This window comes from Pygocentrus nattereri, chromosome 9 (genome assembly GCF_015220715.1).
Source record: "Pygocentrus nattereri isolate fPygNat1 chromosome 9, fPygNat1.pri, whole genome shotgun sequence".
Lineage (NCBI taxonomy): Eukaryota > Metazoa > Chordata > Actinopteri > Characiformes > Serrasalmidae > Pygocentrus > Pygocentrus nattereri.
Window position 1 is genome coordinate 32,157,517 of NC_051219.1, and position 15,842 is coordinate 32,173,358.

The 15,842-nt window shown below is 38.0% G+C and overlaps 1 protein-coding gene across 2 annotated transcripts in view; it reads left to right on the forward strand.

Moving 5' to 3' along the window:
• Positions 1-15,842, forward strand: part of arhgef25a (Rho guanine nucleotide exchange factor (GEF) 25a) — a 135,322-nt gene that overhangs the window by 76,410 nt on the left and 43,070 nt on the right. For both annotated transcript variants that reach the window (XM_017707953.2, XM_017707960.2), the window contains 2 exons: positions 11,229-11,539; positions 15,073-15,180. In XM_017707953.2, coding sequence (XP_017563442.2) covers positions 11,229-11,539; positions 15,073-15,180 — 419 coding nt within the window. The remainder of the gene's footprint in view (positions 1-11,228; positions 11,540-15,072; positions 15,181-15,842) is intronic.

Below are 15,842 nucleotides of genomic sequence, written 5' to 3' on the forward strand. Positions count from 1 at the left end.
TTTCAGGCAATTAACTTAAACCAAGTTAAATTTCTTGCGGTGCCATTCAGTGATGTAACTAGGCAGTGCTGGAGGGCATAATCGGGAGAGCCAGTAGTGTTTTGTTCATTGGAACTGGGTGTCTTACAGGAATAGAGCAAGTTTCATTTAGCTTCTTATTCTCATTTCCCATTTCACCCTAAATGATGCAGCAGTTAGATCCAGTTATCTGTACTGGTATGCACTTGCTGCACTATAAAATGTGGAAATTTCAGATAAAAACCTAACGTCAGGCTCAGGAGAACAGCGTATCAAATTCAGCATGACAGTGGGAATCTGGTACCTGATACAGCAGGCAGTGCTATACAGAGTCCAGTTTCTGTATTACTGATGTAGCAGTTTTCATATGTGAACCATAAGAAGTTGGATAGCAGCAGTAAGAACTACAAAAAATCAAGGTGGTGCCAAGAAGACAAGAATGTAAAAGTTGATTAGGATGATGACATATCTGAGCAGGTGGGCAGTAAGACATGCTGAGAGAAACTTAACTTACTTAGCTATTAGTTTGTAAAATATATCTGTCATGATTGTTACATTTGAGATTAAAGCTTTTACCAGTTTTCTCTCAAATTTATCCACCATTGTTATCTCAGTGTAGCTTATAAATAATTAAGAAGAAATGAAGAAGATGAAAACTCTTATTTTGCATGAAAGCAATAATGTGTGTATGTGTGTGAGATGAGGGAAGGAGATTTTAGGGTGGGCTGGTCTTCATCATGTAACTCCTGGTCTGAAAAGTCCCACTTTGGATCTCTATCTAGGTCTCTGAAAGCCTAGAAGGTCCTAAGGATTCCTTACTATTAGAATAATTTTACACATTTATCTGCATCCAAATTGTTTTTTACATTGTTGGAAATGTAATTCTAGCCTCTGAACAGGTGTAAATGCACATTTGTGCAGCTCTATAGTGATGCATGAAGGATTGTGTGTGTAAATGTGTGTTCAGGCATCATGGGTCATGCCACATCCCACAATGGGTGCACAGGGTGACAGCTGGAAGGCAAAGCCAGTCCAAATTGAACTAAACCCCTTCAAAGCCCACCCAGCTCCTCTATCCCTCCACATCAAACAACAAGTCACACAGCAAGCTCATTTCGAGTATGCCTCACAGACGTCTCCACACACTTTTTCCCTTATAAAAGCAGAAAGCAGAGACAGAGAAGAAAGAAGTGCATAGATAGTGACAGAAGATTCATATACAAAGCCAGAGTAGATAGCAAACACTCATACGCAGACAGAAAATGAGACTGGGAGAGTGTGGAGGAGAGGAGATATCTCAAACTGTAGAAGACGGAGGAATTAGAGGCATTCATATCGAACTGTAAAGCTGTGCTTTAAGATTAGGTTTCAGGCTGAGAGTGAATAGCTGGCTGCTCCACAGCACAGGAGCTGTGCATGAAAAAGCACCGCCAGCTGCGTCCTTCTTTATTCTCAGAACAAGTAGCCGCCAATCGTTTGATCTCACAATCAACAGCATGTTTGCTTGACCTTCAGAAGCCTACAGCCCTTCTGACAACGCATACACACTGAGGGATTTTCTTATTCCCGCAAAACTCCATAAAATTGTTGCTGTAAACGGGTTTATGCTTTAATTGCTTTTAACCCTTAGAAGGAGTTATTACTTTTATTTTATGCATATTTTACCTTGATTTGTAATTAGATTAGATTAAGTGACCCTTGTTAGTCCCAAAACAGGGAAATTGCACCTCCACATTTAGCCCATCCATGAAATGAAACACCACATACACACTAGTGAGCACACTTGCCTGGAGCAGTGGGCAGCCCTACCCGTGGCACCCCCCCAGAGCAGTAGGGGGTTAGGTGCCTTGCTCAAGGACACGTCAGTCATGTACTGTCAGCTCTGGGGATTGAACCAGCGACCTTCCGGTCACAAGGCCAGGTCCCTAACCTCCAGCCTATGACTACCCCAAACTTATACCTTTTAAATGTAATGCAAGTATTTAATTACACAGTGTGTAATTATATTTACATTCATTTTACATTTTATGTTGTTTTGAATTTGAATTCAGTGTTAAAAAAAATGACAAAAAAGATCTGCGCACAATATTACCTTTGAATTAAAATTCAAATTCTAATAAAATATCTTCTCTTCACTTATAAACATAAGTGTGGTGTTGATTGAAATGCTGAATTGCTCGTTTTAAGAAGTTATGAGTGGGGAATTCTTAATATTGAATTACGCCATCCTTTTGTTATCGCCTCTGCGTCTTCTGAGGATTAAAAAATGTGACACAGTCAATGGCAAACTGGAATTTGATTTTCTCCTATCATCTGTTACACTTGGGCTGTGTTTGTCTGAGGCCTTTTTCCCCTTTTCCTACTCCTCACTCCCTCCATCCATTCATCCCTTTATTCTGGATCTCCTTACACCGCTTGAATGGCTGAGCTTCCATGGCTGGGTTTGTGGCTGAAGGCTGCTGCAGGCATTGTTGAACTGAAACACATGCTTTCGAGAAATCACCATGGGGGAGCTACCAGGAATTTCTCCTCTCGGACTGTGTGTATGAAATATGTGAATTCAACAATACATGACCAGTTTCCATGAGTGCCCTTTTTCTCTCCCATTTCACAGAGTTAACACTGTAAAATGTAAGGATAGTAGCTTCTGAGTAGTTCTCAAGAGTTACTGAATAATTAGCTTTAAAAGGTGAGCTGAAGCTGGCTGTTTTGAAACTCGACAGTCAGACAAAGCCTTGCACCCAAAACACATACAGTCCTGCTCACCATTATTGGCACCCATGATGTTTAAGTACATAATGTGGAATATCTCCTGGAAAAAAGTTATCAAGTGTAACAGCTTTTTTCTATAGAGAACTTCTGTTTGATACAAAAGAGCAAATGATAAACAACATTTAAAACTAAAAACAACAGGAGAGAAAAAATAGAAAAACCTCAAGCTTGTTGTGGCACTGGTATTGGCACCCTTTACAGTAAATCAGTATGGAAACACATTTTGACTCACTTGTGCTAAATCACAAATGAGAATCACCTGTGATAAATTGTCAGAGCCCATATGACATTAATTACCCAATGAATAATGACTTGAGTGTTTTAAAAAAACAATTGTTATTCACTGTTCCTTTGTCACAATGGTTAAGACAAAGGAGCTGTCTGAGGACATCAGAAGTGCTATTATTAGCAAACACAAGATCTCCAAAGGATATAAGGCCATCTCCAAAGACCTTGGTATGCCTGTTTCAACAGTGCGCAATGTTATTAAGAAGTTTGCCAAGCATGGAACAGTCAAGAACCTACCTGGATGTGGAGGGAAGAGGAAAATTGATGAGAGATGTCTTCGAAGGTTGGTGCGAATGGTGGAAAAAAGACCACGTCAAACATCCAAAGACCTGAAGGGCAACCTGGAACAGTCTGGGGTCATGGTTTCAACAAGTACCATACGGCACACACTAAACCAAGCAGAGCTTTATGGGCGAAGGCCAAGAAAGACACCATTGCTGAAGAAAAGACATAAAAAGGAACGACTCAGCTTTGCCAAAGAGTACCTGGACAAACCACAATCCTTCTGGGCAAATGTTCTGTGGACCGATGAAACAAAAATAGAGCTTTTTGGTAATGCACACCAACAGTTTGTTTACAGACGGCGCAATGAAGCGCATAAGGAAAAGAACACCCTACCTACAGTTAAGCATGGTGGAGGATCCATAATGCTGTGGGGCTGTTTTGCAGTGTCTGGTACTGGGGGAATTGTCCGTATCACAGGAATCATGATATCAGAGAATTACCAAGAGATTTTACAGCAAAATGTCCTACCCAGTGTAAAAAAACTTCATTTGAGTCGAAGATCATGGGTCCTCCAGCAAGACAAAGACCCAAAGCACACATCCAAAAGCACACAGGAATGGTTGAAAAGGAAGAAATGGACTGTTTTAAAATGGCCAGCAATGAGTCCTGATCTCAATCCCATTGAAAATCTGTGGGGTGAGCTGAAATCTGCCATTGGGAAAAAGAACCCTGCAAACATTCAAGAGCTTGAACAAACTGCAAAGGAAGGGTGGGAGAAAATACCAGCTAAGAAGTGGAAGAAGCTTATAGATTGCTACAAGAAATGTTTGGAGGCTATCATCACTGCCAAAGGGTATGCTACCAAATATTAAGGAGGGGTGCCTTTATTAATGCACATGCTGTTTTTTTTGTTTCTTCTTTGAAATGACAGCATGTAAGCTGAAAAACTGTTCTTCGTGATATTAATTTGAACCTCCAATTAAAAAATCCTGATAATATAAATTTGGTACATTTCCATTTATTTCTGAAGATATTGTACAGGTTATGCAAAAAATGAAGGGGTGCCAATAATGGTGAGCAGGACTGTACATATGTTCTGTCTAAGGTAGAATTAATGAGTGCATGGTACGTTAGTTGTAATTGTATGTCACTAATGATGCCAATTATTCTCATAACAAATGAAGTAATGCACTGCTAATAAAATGATTCCACAGAGCTAGCCTAATGTTACCTTTATTGGACTGAGACCCTAAAAGCCCATAGCTGTTTTAGTTTCACATATGTTATGCAAAATAATTATCTGTCTAACAGATGTAGTGCAAGGTCACTTTTCTTGCTGGTCAAGTCTCAGCTTCAGCTACACCGATGTTCACTCTTGTCTTTGCTCTAGATCACTTATTTTCTTTTCAGTTTCTGTTGATGTGCAAACCATTTTTTTTGTCATTTCTTATAAGAATTATCTGTCCCAGTGGATGTTATTTCAAGTTTGTATCTAACTAGAAAGCTGGAGCCTAGCTATATTGCTAGACTACAACTCCCCCATACACACATAATTGTATGAGTTGGATAGATAGATAGATAGATAGATAGATAGATAGATAGATAGATAGATAGATAGATAGATAGATAGATAGATAGATAGATAGATAGATAGATAGATAGATAGATAGATAGATAGATAGATAGGTCTGGTAGCCTCTGTGGCTGGCTGATGGATCCACATCATTTGTTATTTTTCACGTTTACCAAGTCTTGGGCAAACACAGCCAGAGAGACATATTTTTCTTTTGAACATGTTTTATTAATAGCTGCTGGTGAGATTTTTTTGTCAAATATTACTGACTGAAACTAGGAAAATACCTTCCATGATTGGGTTTAAATATGAAAAAAACAAGGGCTTTGTCTGATATCAAGATCATAGTTCTTACTCATAATATATGAACAGACTAAACTGCTGCTAGTAAGCTAAAAAAAACTATTGCACAATGAAATGTTTTGCAGCAGTCAGTGGTGGACATGTTTTAATTGGCAAGATTAGCTAAGGGAAATCTACTAGTAACTGCAGGTTTAACTTGTAGGTTTCATGTTTGATTCACAAGGTTTGTGTAGCAGAACTGCTCCTTCAGATGAGCTGATGAGTTAACACTAACAGTAGAACTGTAGAACTGGAGTAGCCATAGATAATAATGACTCTATGCTTCTACACCAGGTTTTTGTCTGCTTTCACTGATCTTAGTTTTAGCTATAGGCAGCTAACGTAGTTAGCCTGCGTACAGCCTCACTACCTCTGCCTTTTTCAGTTCTATCCTTACGAGTACAGTCACATCAAGTCACTTGCGTTTTGTTGCAGCAAAGTATAAAAAAAAAGTCTTACTAAATTGCAAATTTAGTAATCGCAAACTGTCGCACTTTACAACCTTGTTAAAACTTTAAGACTTTTGACTAAACTTTTGGCCTGAATATTTTCTCCCTGACTTTCCGTGATGCAGTGCAACAAATACTCAAAAAGTGATTTCAAAGTTTTATGGGTTAATCATGGGCCTTGGTGAGATTTATTTTGCAGAGTTATCTTCCACAGAACATTAGTTCCAGAAAACGTCAGCTCTGCTCTGCATGCAGAGCTTAGTGAACTGTGCTAGTGTGGCAGAAAGCCTGTCATTGACCTTGAGTCAAGTCTATGAAATCCAATCACACATCAGTCAAAGGCAGAGAGCATTGCTGTGGCTTTTCTAATGTGAAAATGCACACTGGATGGACATGAATGGCTCTGTGCAGCGAGGACAACACAGTGAATGTACATTTTACAGAAACTGCTTGATAAGGTCATGCATGCACACTAAATGCACCCTGACGCATTTACCCGATTTCTCTTTAATCTCCTTCTCCTATTCCTGCCTATCTCTGGGTATTTATCACGATCCTTTCCTCTGTCATGGAGTATTAGGATTGTATGAAACTTCATCGTAGAGAGCTAAGGATTAGTACTCAGTCAGAGTCACAGTAAGTAAGTCTTTCCAGCAGCTTGCTACAGTTATCAAATCAAATGAAGTCATCTACATATAGTGAGGTAAATGGACTGGGACTGCACTGCTACACTCACCTTCTGGTATCTTATTATACTCCACTTTGTGCCTCACCATCTTGATATGGTTCATAATTTTAGTCAAGCATTCAAAACATGTTTAGTGTTTGAAGTGTGCTTCTTTGGTTTTAGGTTAGAGAGATGAGGTTAATAAACTAGCAGCTTATATCCCAGCACTACGCATCGCGCAAACTGTGTACCTTAATCATTACACATTGCCTCAAACAGCATTGAGTTGTAATCTCAGATAGTCTTACCTGTGTGGTTTCTGACACTGTATGACATACAAAAATGGAAAAAAAGTACATTTAGCTAAAATTAGTAGTAGAAATTTTGTCTGTACTTTTGTTCATTTTTACCAATAACTGTATATAATATACTGCCATTACTTAACGACGTAACTTAAGTTGAGGTAAGTTTGTCATTTAGGCAGTTTGCATTATGCCAATATGAACACTCACAGAACCCTTGGCATGATTACAGGCATCTTTGCATCATAAAAGCATTGACTACATTGCAAGCTTCAGAGTGCTATAGATGGTTCTATATAAAACCATTTTGAAAAGGGTTCTATATAGCACAAAAAGGGTTTTGTTATTGCTATGATATCAAGCCAATGAAAGAACCCTTTTCAAAAAGGTTCTATATAGAGCCATCTAAGGCACATTCTCCATCAATCTAAGAGCCCTTTCACAATGCAAAGAATTCTTTGATCATGCAAGGGGTTCAAGTGATCATGGTTCTGTATAGAACCATTTTCTTTACTAAAGAACCCTGGAAGAACAATCTTTCTGAATTGTGTACGCTGTGATAAACTGAACTAAAGGCTGGCTTCTTGGCATCTCTGTGCTTGGTTCTGCTTGTGCGTTTGGCTTGTGTAATTCCCTAGAAGCAATGAACTTGATAATGAATGGAAAAGTCTTAAACTACTCTGACATGTGTATAGGCTGAGGTGAAGGACAGCACGTTGTTCCGTAGTGTATGTCACTTCTGATTTGTGGAGGATATTATAAACAATAGCTGATTGTTCTACACTCCAGAAGGTCATTGTGCAGCCCTTGATTCTCGATAACATTCCTTTCCCCAAAAATTCAAAACCGGGTATTGAGTTTAATTTATTGCAATTCTATAAAAGTCAGTCAATACGAATGGGCTCAGAGAAAGAGGTAGATAGAAAAGTGAGTGAGAACTGCAGGCTAAAGCTGCTCTCCCATCCCTCCCTGCTGTGTAGGGAAACACATGGCCAGTCTGTCACCTCATTCACACGTTCTGCAGTCCAGTACGTGGCAATATGGTTTTCAGAAAGCTGTTATGCTTTGCTCAGCATTCAGCAGTAGGAGGTGTAATCAAATCCTCTTGAATTTCCTTCTAGATTCCACTTGGGTTTAGATCAACACCGTTATTAGACTATTAATTCATCCGCTAACCTGGAAAATTTTGTCAAATGGAATAAGTGGTTTTCACAGCAGGAGCACTTTCTCCATAAGTCAGTTCCAAGCCCGATTTTTCATAAATGTTTCTGGAAAAGAAGTGCTGCATCGTTCAACCTGAGAAAGTACTGCTGAGTGGCCACATGTGTTGCTCAACCTTAGGACACAGGACTAAAGAGCGCATACATCTGAGTGTATTTCTGGCAAGCTGAGGATTTCCAATTCATTTATAACTTCTTTTCAATAAACCAGTTGAACTGATTCTCAAGACCAACTGAATTCAACTTTTTTAAACATCTACACAATTCTTACATTCCATGCGTAGGCTGAAGGCTTGTTTCATAATTCAAATTAATATAGTCATAAAATGCCAGTGTGTTCCTGGATCCAGAACAAAACCACTGAAGGTGCATCAGAAATAAAAGTGGCTTCAAAATGAGGAGGTACATACCTAAATAGCTAATTTGTGAAGCAAAACAAGCTCTACGGGTGCTATGGAAGAATGCGCTTTGTTTGATTAACACAGTATAGTAGTATGTATTTTCTTTGGGATATTCTAATACTGTTCATTAAAAAGCAGTGCATGTCCTCAGTAGTAAGATTGCTTGCTAACTACAGCTGATGTCCAATATTATTGTGCTGCATGAATGTTCTGCATAACTAAAGACTTATCTGCACACTATGGCACTGGTCTTAGGTAGGAGGCGGGTAAGCTGAGTGTGCCAAAATTTAACCTGAGAGTGCACTGCATGCTTACCTTACAACTGGAACCACAGAATTAGCTTTTATTTGGTCTGAATACAGCTTTTTTGTGGTATCTACACAAATTTACACATTTTTTATATAAATTTATACATTTTATGTGACAGCATTGCAAATTTACAAATGTTACTGTATACATTGATGATTTTAACAATAGTGATCAACACATCAAAACTCACATGTGAGCCATATCTAATTTTGTGTGGAGTACCAGAGAATGCACTTGGGACATTTAATTCGTTAAAACAAACACTTCCAAACAATTGGTTCACTAGACTGAATCAGGCTTCTCAACACTAAGTTTGAGTCAGAGGTCAGGCAGGGGCTGCTGTGGATGGATGGTAGGATGAAGCAGGCGAGTGAAGAGGGTCATTTGATAACCCGAGACATGGCTGCCACGCAGGGGCAGGAAAAGGGGGGCAGGGGGAATGGAACGGGCCACAGACATGGTGAGAAACAACAACAGCAGAAAAGTTAGCTGCCTTTCCTGTGGATGAGGATTAAAGTGTGCTTCCTGTGCACATCCCTGCTGTTCCCCCTGCTCCCTTCCCAGGGTCCCCATGACACCAGCACTGCGCTCGCAGCCTCAGCTGGACTGGGACTATATTTAGCTCCCCTGGGTCACACTGCAGTCTGGCTGACCAGCACTGCTCCCTGCAGTCCTCCCTCAACCAGCCTCATACACTCCCATGTGAGCCATGCCAACTCGAATTGGCCACTTGCACCGGGCACTCACACACGGACATGACATGTACACTCATAGGCATGCACACGTATATACACCCTCACACACGTAATAATATACACATGTATACACACCCTCACACACATAACAATATATACATGTATACACACCCTCACACATGTTTTATGCATTGTCAGGACATTGGGTCATAAGTATGTAAGAATAATATTTCCCATACCTATAGTATCACCTACAATACCCATCTAATAAAAATATGTTCCATATGTATTATATGCAATATTATACTAAACTTATAGACAGTTAAGAAAATTATATTTGAAAAAGCTATTGATCTGAACAGTATGCATTTATTTGCTTAAAATATTAATATTTAAATTAATACAAAAAGTACTAATTTGTGTCAGTATGTTCACTTAACTGTAACAAAATAAAAATTAAAACAGTTTTTCAGGTGATGGACTAGGCAAAAAAAGAGAAATCTGGAAACAAACCTTCGTTTTCCTAACCAGTTCCTAACATCATGGTTAATTTTTAGTGCATTAATATTTGTTTGAATGTTTTTTTTAAACATGAAATGGTGTTTTTACATGGAGAAACATACTGCGCAGATAGATGAACAGTTTTCTTAGGTGGACATTATTTACACTGTTTTGTATCCTTTCTGTCACAACAAACCATGAATTGTATTTTTTGCAGAATTTGAAAATGTCAGTTGCCTTGCCATTCATGATGAAAGGACCAAAAAAGTGCTCCAAAATTATTTGGAAAAACATCTTGTTTCATTAACTTCCAATCAAACTTAAGAATGTTGCTTTGTTTTTCCTGAAAACATTTTATTGATATGAATTTTTGTTGTGACAGTGACAACCTAACCCAAAACTCTAACCTTAACCTCCACTGTAGGTTTTTTGTCTTTTTAAAAGTGTTTTTAAAAAAGTAAAACAAGTAGCTTATGTGTAAAAATGACTTTGTTGTTTCTCTGGTTTTCTCATAAAGTCAGATCATTGAAACCATGTGAACACTCACATACACATGTGCACATCTACTGCCTGGAGTGTGACCAGAGCAGAAACACTGAATCATAGCTCCCAATGTCTGTGTTTGGTGTTATGCAACTGTGTGTGAGCAGTTTTTAAAGTTTGAATTTTTTTTTACAATTAAGTCAGATTGCTACAACCAGCACAATACATTACAACTTGTTTACTGACAGCTAGTTCATATGAAGAAGTTTTATTTTATTTCATTTTTTTTTGCAGTGCTATACTATAATAGTCTAGCACAGGGGTCACCAGTCTTATCTGCAAAGGGCCAGTGTTTCTGCAGGTTTTCACTCTAATCAAGCAGAAGCATGTCTGATAAATCAAATATTAGAATACATTCCCATTTTACTTATTACTTTTTCATTTTTATTTTACACAGACGTACAGACTGATGTACTTCCATAGGTCTCAGTCTTCAAAGAACTGATTAGTTGTATGAGGTGTGCTCCTGCTTTGGTATAATGAAAACCTACAGTGGAGCACTCCCATGTAGTATGTGGGAAAAACCTTCACACCTTTTTATTCTTCAGAAAAATCTGTTACATAAAGCAGTTTTTATTAGCTCCTACTGTAGCTCACTACATTCAGCTCATTAAGCATTCAGCAGCATGTGAATAGGGGAATCAGGTGAATAAGGTTAGGGCCATAATAAAACTCTGAGAAGGAGAATCAATCAAGAACCGAATTCTTTAGCCAGTGAGAGACTCTTTGTTCAGTGTAAATAAACATTACTGTCCATAATCTCCTGAACACCACATTTTCATGTTTTTACAAAGTTAATGTTGCTTCCGACCCTTTGGCCTGTGGTATATATATTTGTCAATAGGAGCACACATGCTAGGCAGTTTTATCTATTTTTCTTCATGAAACATTTATTTACATTTTATTTCTCCATGCTTGTGCAGATTCCTACTCCGCAGCAGGCAGTGAGGGCAGTATCTCTACGTCTGTGGCCTCTCTGCCCCCCCAGGCGTCCGGCAGCTCTGCCCCGAGCTCACCCGGATCCCGCCGTTCTGTCAGCACACTGAAGAAGTGGCTGACCAACCCAGTGCGCAAGCTGAGCGCCGGAGCAGCCGGGGGAAGCAAGGGTGAACGACCAGCACGCAGGCTGGAGGGTAAACCCCCTCCACCACAAAGCAAGAGCAACCAGGAGCTGGGCAGCACCAGGACAGCAGAGGAACACCTGACCATCCTGCCCATCACGGACAAGGAGCTGGTGAGAGAAACCATTTACTCGTTGTAACAGAGTGTCAGTATACTCTGCATTAAACCATTAGATTACTATACTCCACCTTGAACCTTTATTTCAGTGTAATCTGCATTAGACTATTAACATTAGATCCATATAATAAAATACTCTATATTAAAACTTTGACCCTTATGTTAGTATACCCTACACTAAACCCTGATGTTTACATGTTACATCTTCCATCCATCCATCCATTTTCTAAGCCGCTTCTCCGTCAGGGTAGCGGGGGGGTGCTGGAGCCTATCCCAGCATTCTTCGGGCGAAAGGCACGATACACCCTGCACAGGTCGCCAGTATGTTACATCTTTATATCAGTATATTAAATCATTATGTCAGTATGAACATATTAGTAGTTTTCCCAATAAATCCTTTGCAAGTAATATGGTGTAATTCCTACTAATCCCTTATGCAAGTATACTCTACATTATACCTTTATATCAGTATAAGCTACATTAGACCATTACATCAGTTAACGCTTCATTAAACCATTACATCAGTATACACTACATTAGACCATTACATCAGTCAATGCTTCATTAAACCATTATATCAGTATACACTACATTAGACCATTACATCAGTAAATGCTACATTAGAGTATTACATCAGTATACACTACATTAGACCATTACATCAGTAAATGCTACATTAGACCATTACATCAGTATACACTACATTAGACCATTACATCAGTCAATGCTTCATTAAACCATTACATCAGTATAGTCTGCATTAGACCATTACATCAGTATACGCTTCATTAGACCATTACATCAGTAAACGCTACATTAGACCATTACATCAGTATACACTGCATTAGACCATTACATCTGTATACACTACATAAGACCATTACATCAGTATATGCTACATTAGACCATTTCAGCAGTAAATGCTACATTAGACCATTATATCAGTATACTCTACATTAGACCATTACATCAGTATACTGTACATTAAACCATTACATCAGTATACTCTACATTAGACCATTACATCAGTATACATTAAACCATTACATCAGTATACTCTACATTAGACCTATACATTAAACCACTACATCAGTATACTCTACATTAGACCATTACATCAGTATACTCTACATTAGACCATTACATCAGTATACTCTACATTAGACCATTACATCTGTATACTCTACATTAAACCATTACATCAGTCTACTCTACATTAGACCATTACATCAGTCTACTCTACATTAGACCATTACATCAGTATACTCTACATTAGACCATTACATCTGTATACTCTACATTAAACCATTACATCAGTCTACTCTACATTAGACCATTACATCAGTCTACTCTACATTAAACCATTACATCAGTCTACTCTACATTAAACCATTACATCAGTATACTCTACATTAGACCATTACATCAGTATACATTAAACCATTACATCAGTATACTCTACATTAGACCTATACATTAAACCACTACATCAGTATACTCTACATTAGACCATTACATCAGTATACTCTACATTAGACCATTACATCAGTATACTCTACATTAGACCATTACATCTGTATACTCTACATTAAACCATTACATCAGTCTACTCTACATTAGACCATTACATCAGTATACTCTACATTAAACCATTACATCAGTCTACTCTACATTAAACCATTACATCAGTATACTCTACATTAGACCATTACATCAGTATACATTAAACCATTACATCAGTATACTCTACATTAGACCTATACATTAAACCACTACATCAGTATACTCTACATTAGACCATTACATCAGTATACTCTACATTAGACCATTACATCAGTATACTCTACATTAGACCATTACATCTGTATACTCTACATTAAACCATTACATCAGTCTACTCTACATTAGACCATTACATCAGTATACTCTACATTAGACCATTACATCTGTATACTCTACATTAAACCATTACATCAGTCTACTCTACATTAGACCATTACATCAGTCTACTCTACATTAAACCATTACATCAGTATACTCTACATTAAACCATTACATCAGTATACTCTACATTAGACCATTACATCTGTATACTCTACATTAAACCATTACATCAGTCTACTCTACATTAGACCATTACATCAGTATACTCTACATTAGACCATTACATCTGTATACTCTACATTAAACCATTACATCAGTCTACTCTACATTAGACCATTACATCAGTCTACTCTACATTAAACCATTACATCAGTATACTCTACATTAAACCATTACATCAGTATACTCTACATAAGACCATTACATCAGTATACTCTACATTAAACCATTACATCAGTATACTCTACATTAGACCATTACATCAGTATACTCTACATTAAACCATTACATCAGTCTACTCTACATTAAACCATTACATCAGTATACTCTACATTAGACCATTACATCAGTCTACTCTACATTAAACCATTACATCAGTATACTCTACATAAGACCATTACATCAGTATACTCTACATTAAACCATTACATCAGTATACTCTACATTAGACCATTACATCAGTATACTCTACATTAAACCATTACATCAGTATACTCTACATTAGACCATTACATCAGTATACTCTACATTAAACCATTACATCAGTATACTCTACATTAAACCATTACATCAGTATACTCTACATTAAACCATTACATCAGTATACTCTACATTAGACCATTACATCAGTATACTCTACATTAAACCATTACATCAGTATACTCTACATTAGACCATTACATCAGTATACTCTACATTAAACCATTACATCAGTATACTCTACATTAAACCATTACATCAGTATACATTAAACCATTACATCAGTATACTCTACATAAGACCATTACATCATTGTATTCAAGATTAGACCTTTATATCTCTATACATTATTGCTCTTTAGACTTGCAGCATTAATGCCATTATGCTCTACAGTGTACTCTTTATACATTAGCACTAAACTGTGCACTTGACTAATATACTAGACTCTTTTTTAATATATTTGACCCATTTTGTATATTTTACATTTTTAGAAAAAGGGTTCAAATGTAATGTTTAACACTCTCAGCTCTGACTGACCTTCACACACTGAAGAAAGTACACAGGCCACACCTGTACATATGTCATAGTGTCATAGTCCTCAGCCAGCTGTCTCACAGAGTTCATAAGGCAGTAAGAGTTGGCCCATGCTGAGTTAGCAGCTGACCCGCTGGACTGCCCTGCAGCGTGCATCTGTCTCAGTGATCAGTGTGCCCACTGAGTGTTATGCATCAAGGACGCTGCACATGTTCAGTGCTGTCTACTATCTCTAATAGCAAACCCAGAGGATTATATAAATATTCTTACTCTGCAGAAGTTTACTTTATGTTAGAATGACATACATGCGCTGCGTCTGGGTGATTATTGATAGTATGAAGTGTATATGGCATGTTTCACCTTCAAGAAAGTCTCAGAAAACTTGATGGTTGTTTGTGTGTGCATATGCAGGAGTGGAGGGATGGCCTGCCAGTCTCTGAAGATGCTTCAAGCATCCTGCAGTCCCACAGTCACCATTCTGATTCCTTACAGGGCTCCACCTCACTGGGCCCTATACAGGTCAGTCCACACCACACAGATAGAGATAAACAGTGTATAAATGTCATTCAAGCTCTTTTCATCTCACCGATGGCAAAAAGATAGTGTGATAGATTATGTTACCGTAAGATGAGAAGATGCTTTGAACTGTGTGCCTGTGTGCTCATGTTAGGTACTGAGATTTTCTGCAGTTTATATGATGACTTTGTTGATATCTTGTAGATATCTTGAATACTTGTAGTCATTATAGACAGCTTGAAGGCCTATGATGTCCTGTGATATGACAGCAAGTACTCGTTGTAGACAGTTTGTAGTTGTATGACTTGTAGACTATCCCATGAAATTGTGACTTATAGTCATTGTAGACATTATAAACATGTAGAATATCTGATAATATGGCATTTTGTAGTCATTACAGATCAGTAATGATGTCATGATGACAGGATGACTTGTATTCATTATAACCAGTTTGTAGACTCTCCTACGAGATGATAACTTGTAGTCATCAGAGCTGACTTGTGTCCTCCCCCATGGGATGATGATTTTTCATTGTGGATAACTTTTTGGCCTCTACTTTTTAGCCACAACTTTTTATGAAATTATGTCTTGTAGTCACAGTAGATAACTTGTAGACTCATACACTTATGATGCAAAGACTTCTAGCTGTTGTAGGTGACTTGTAG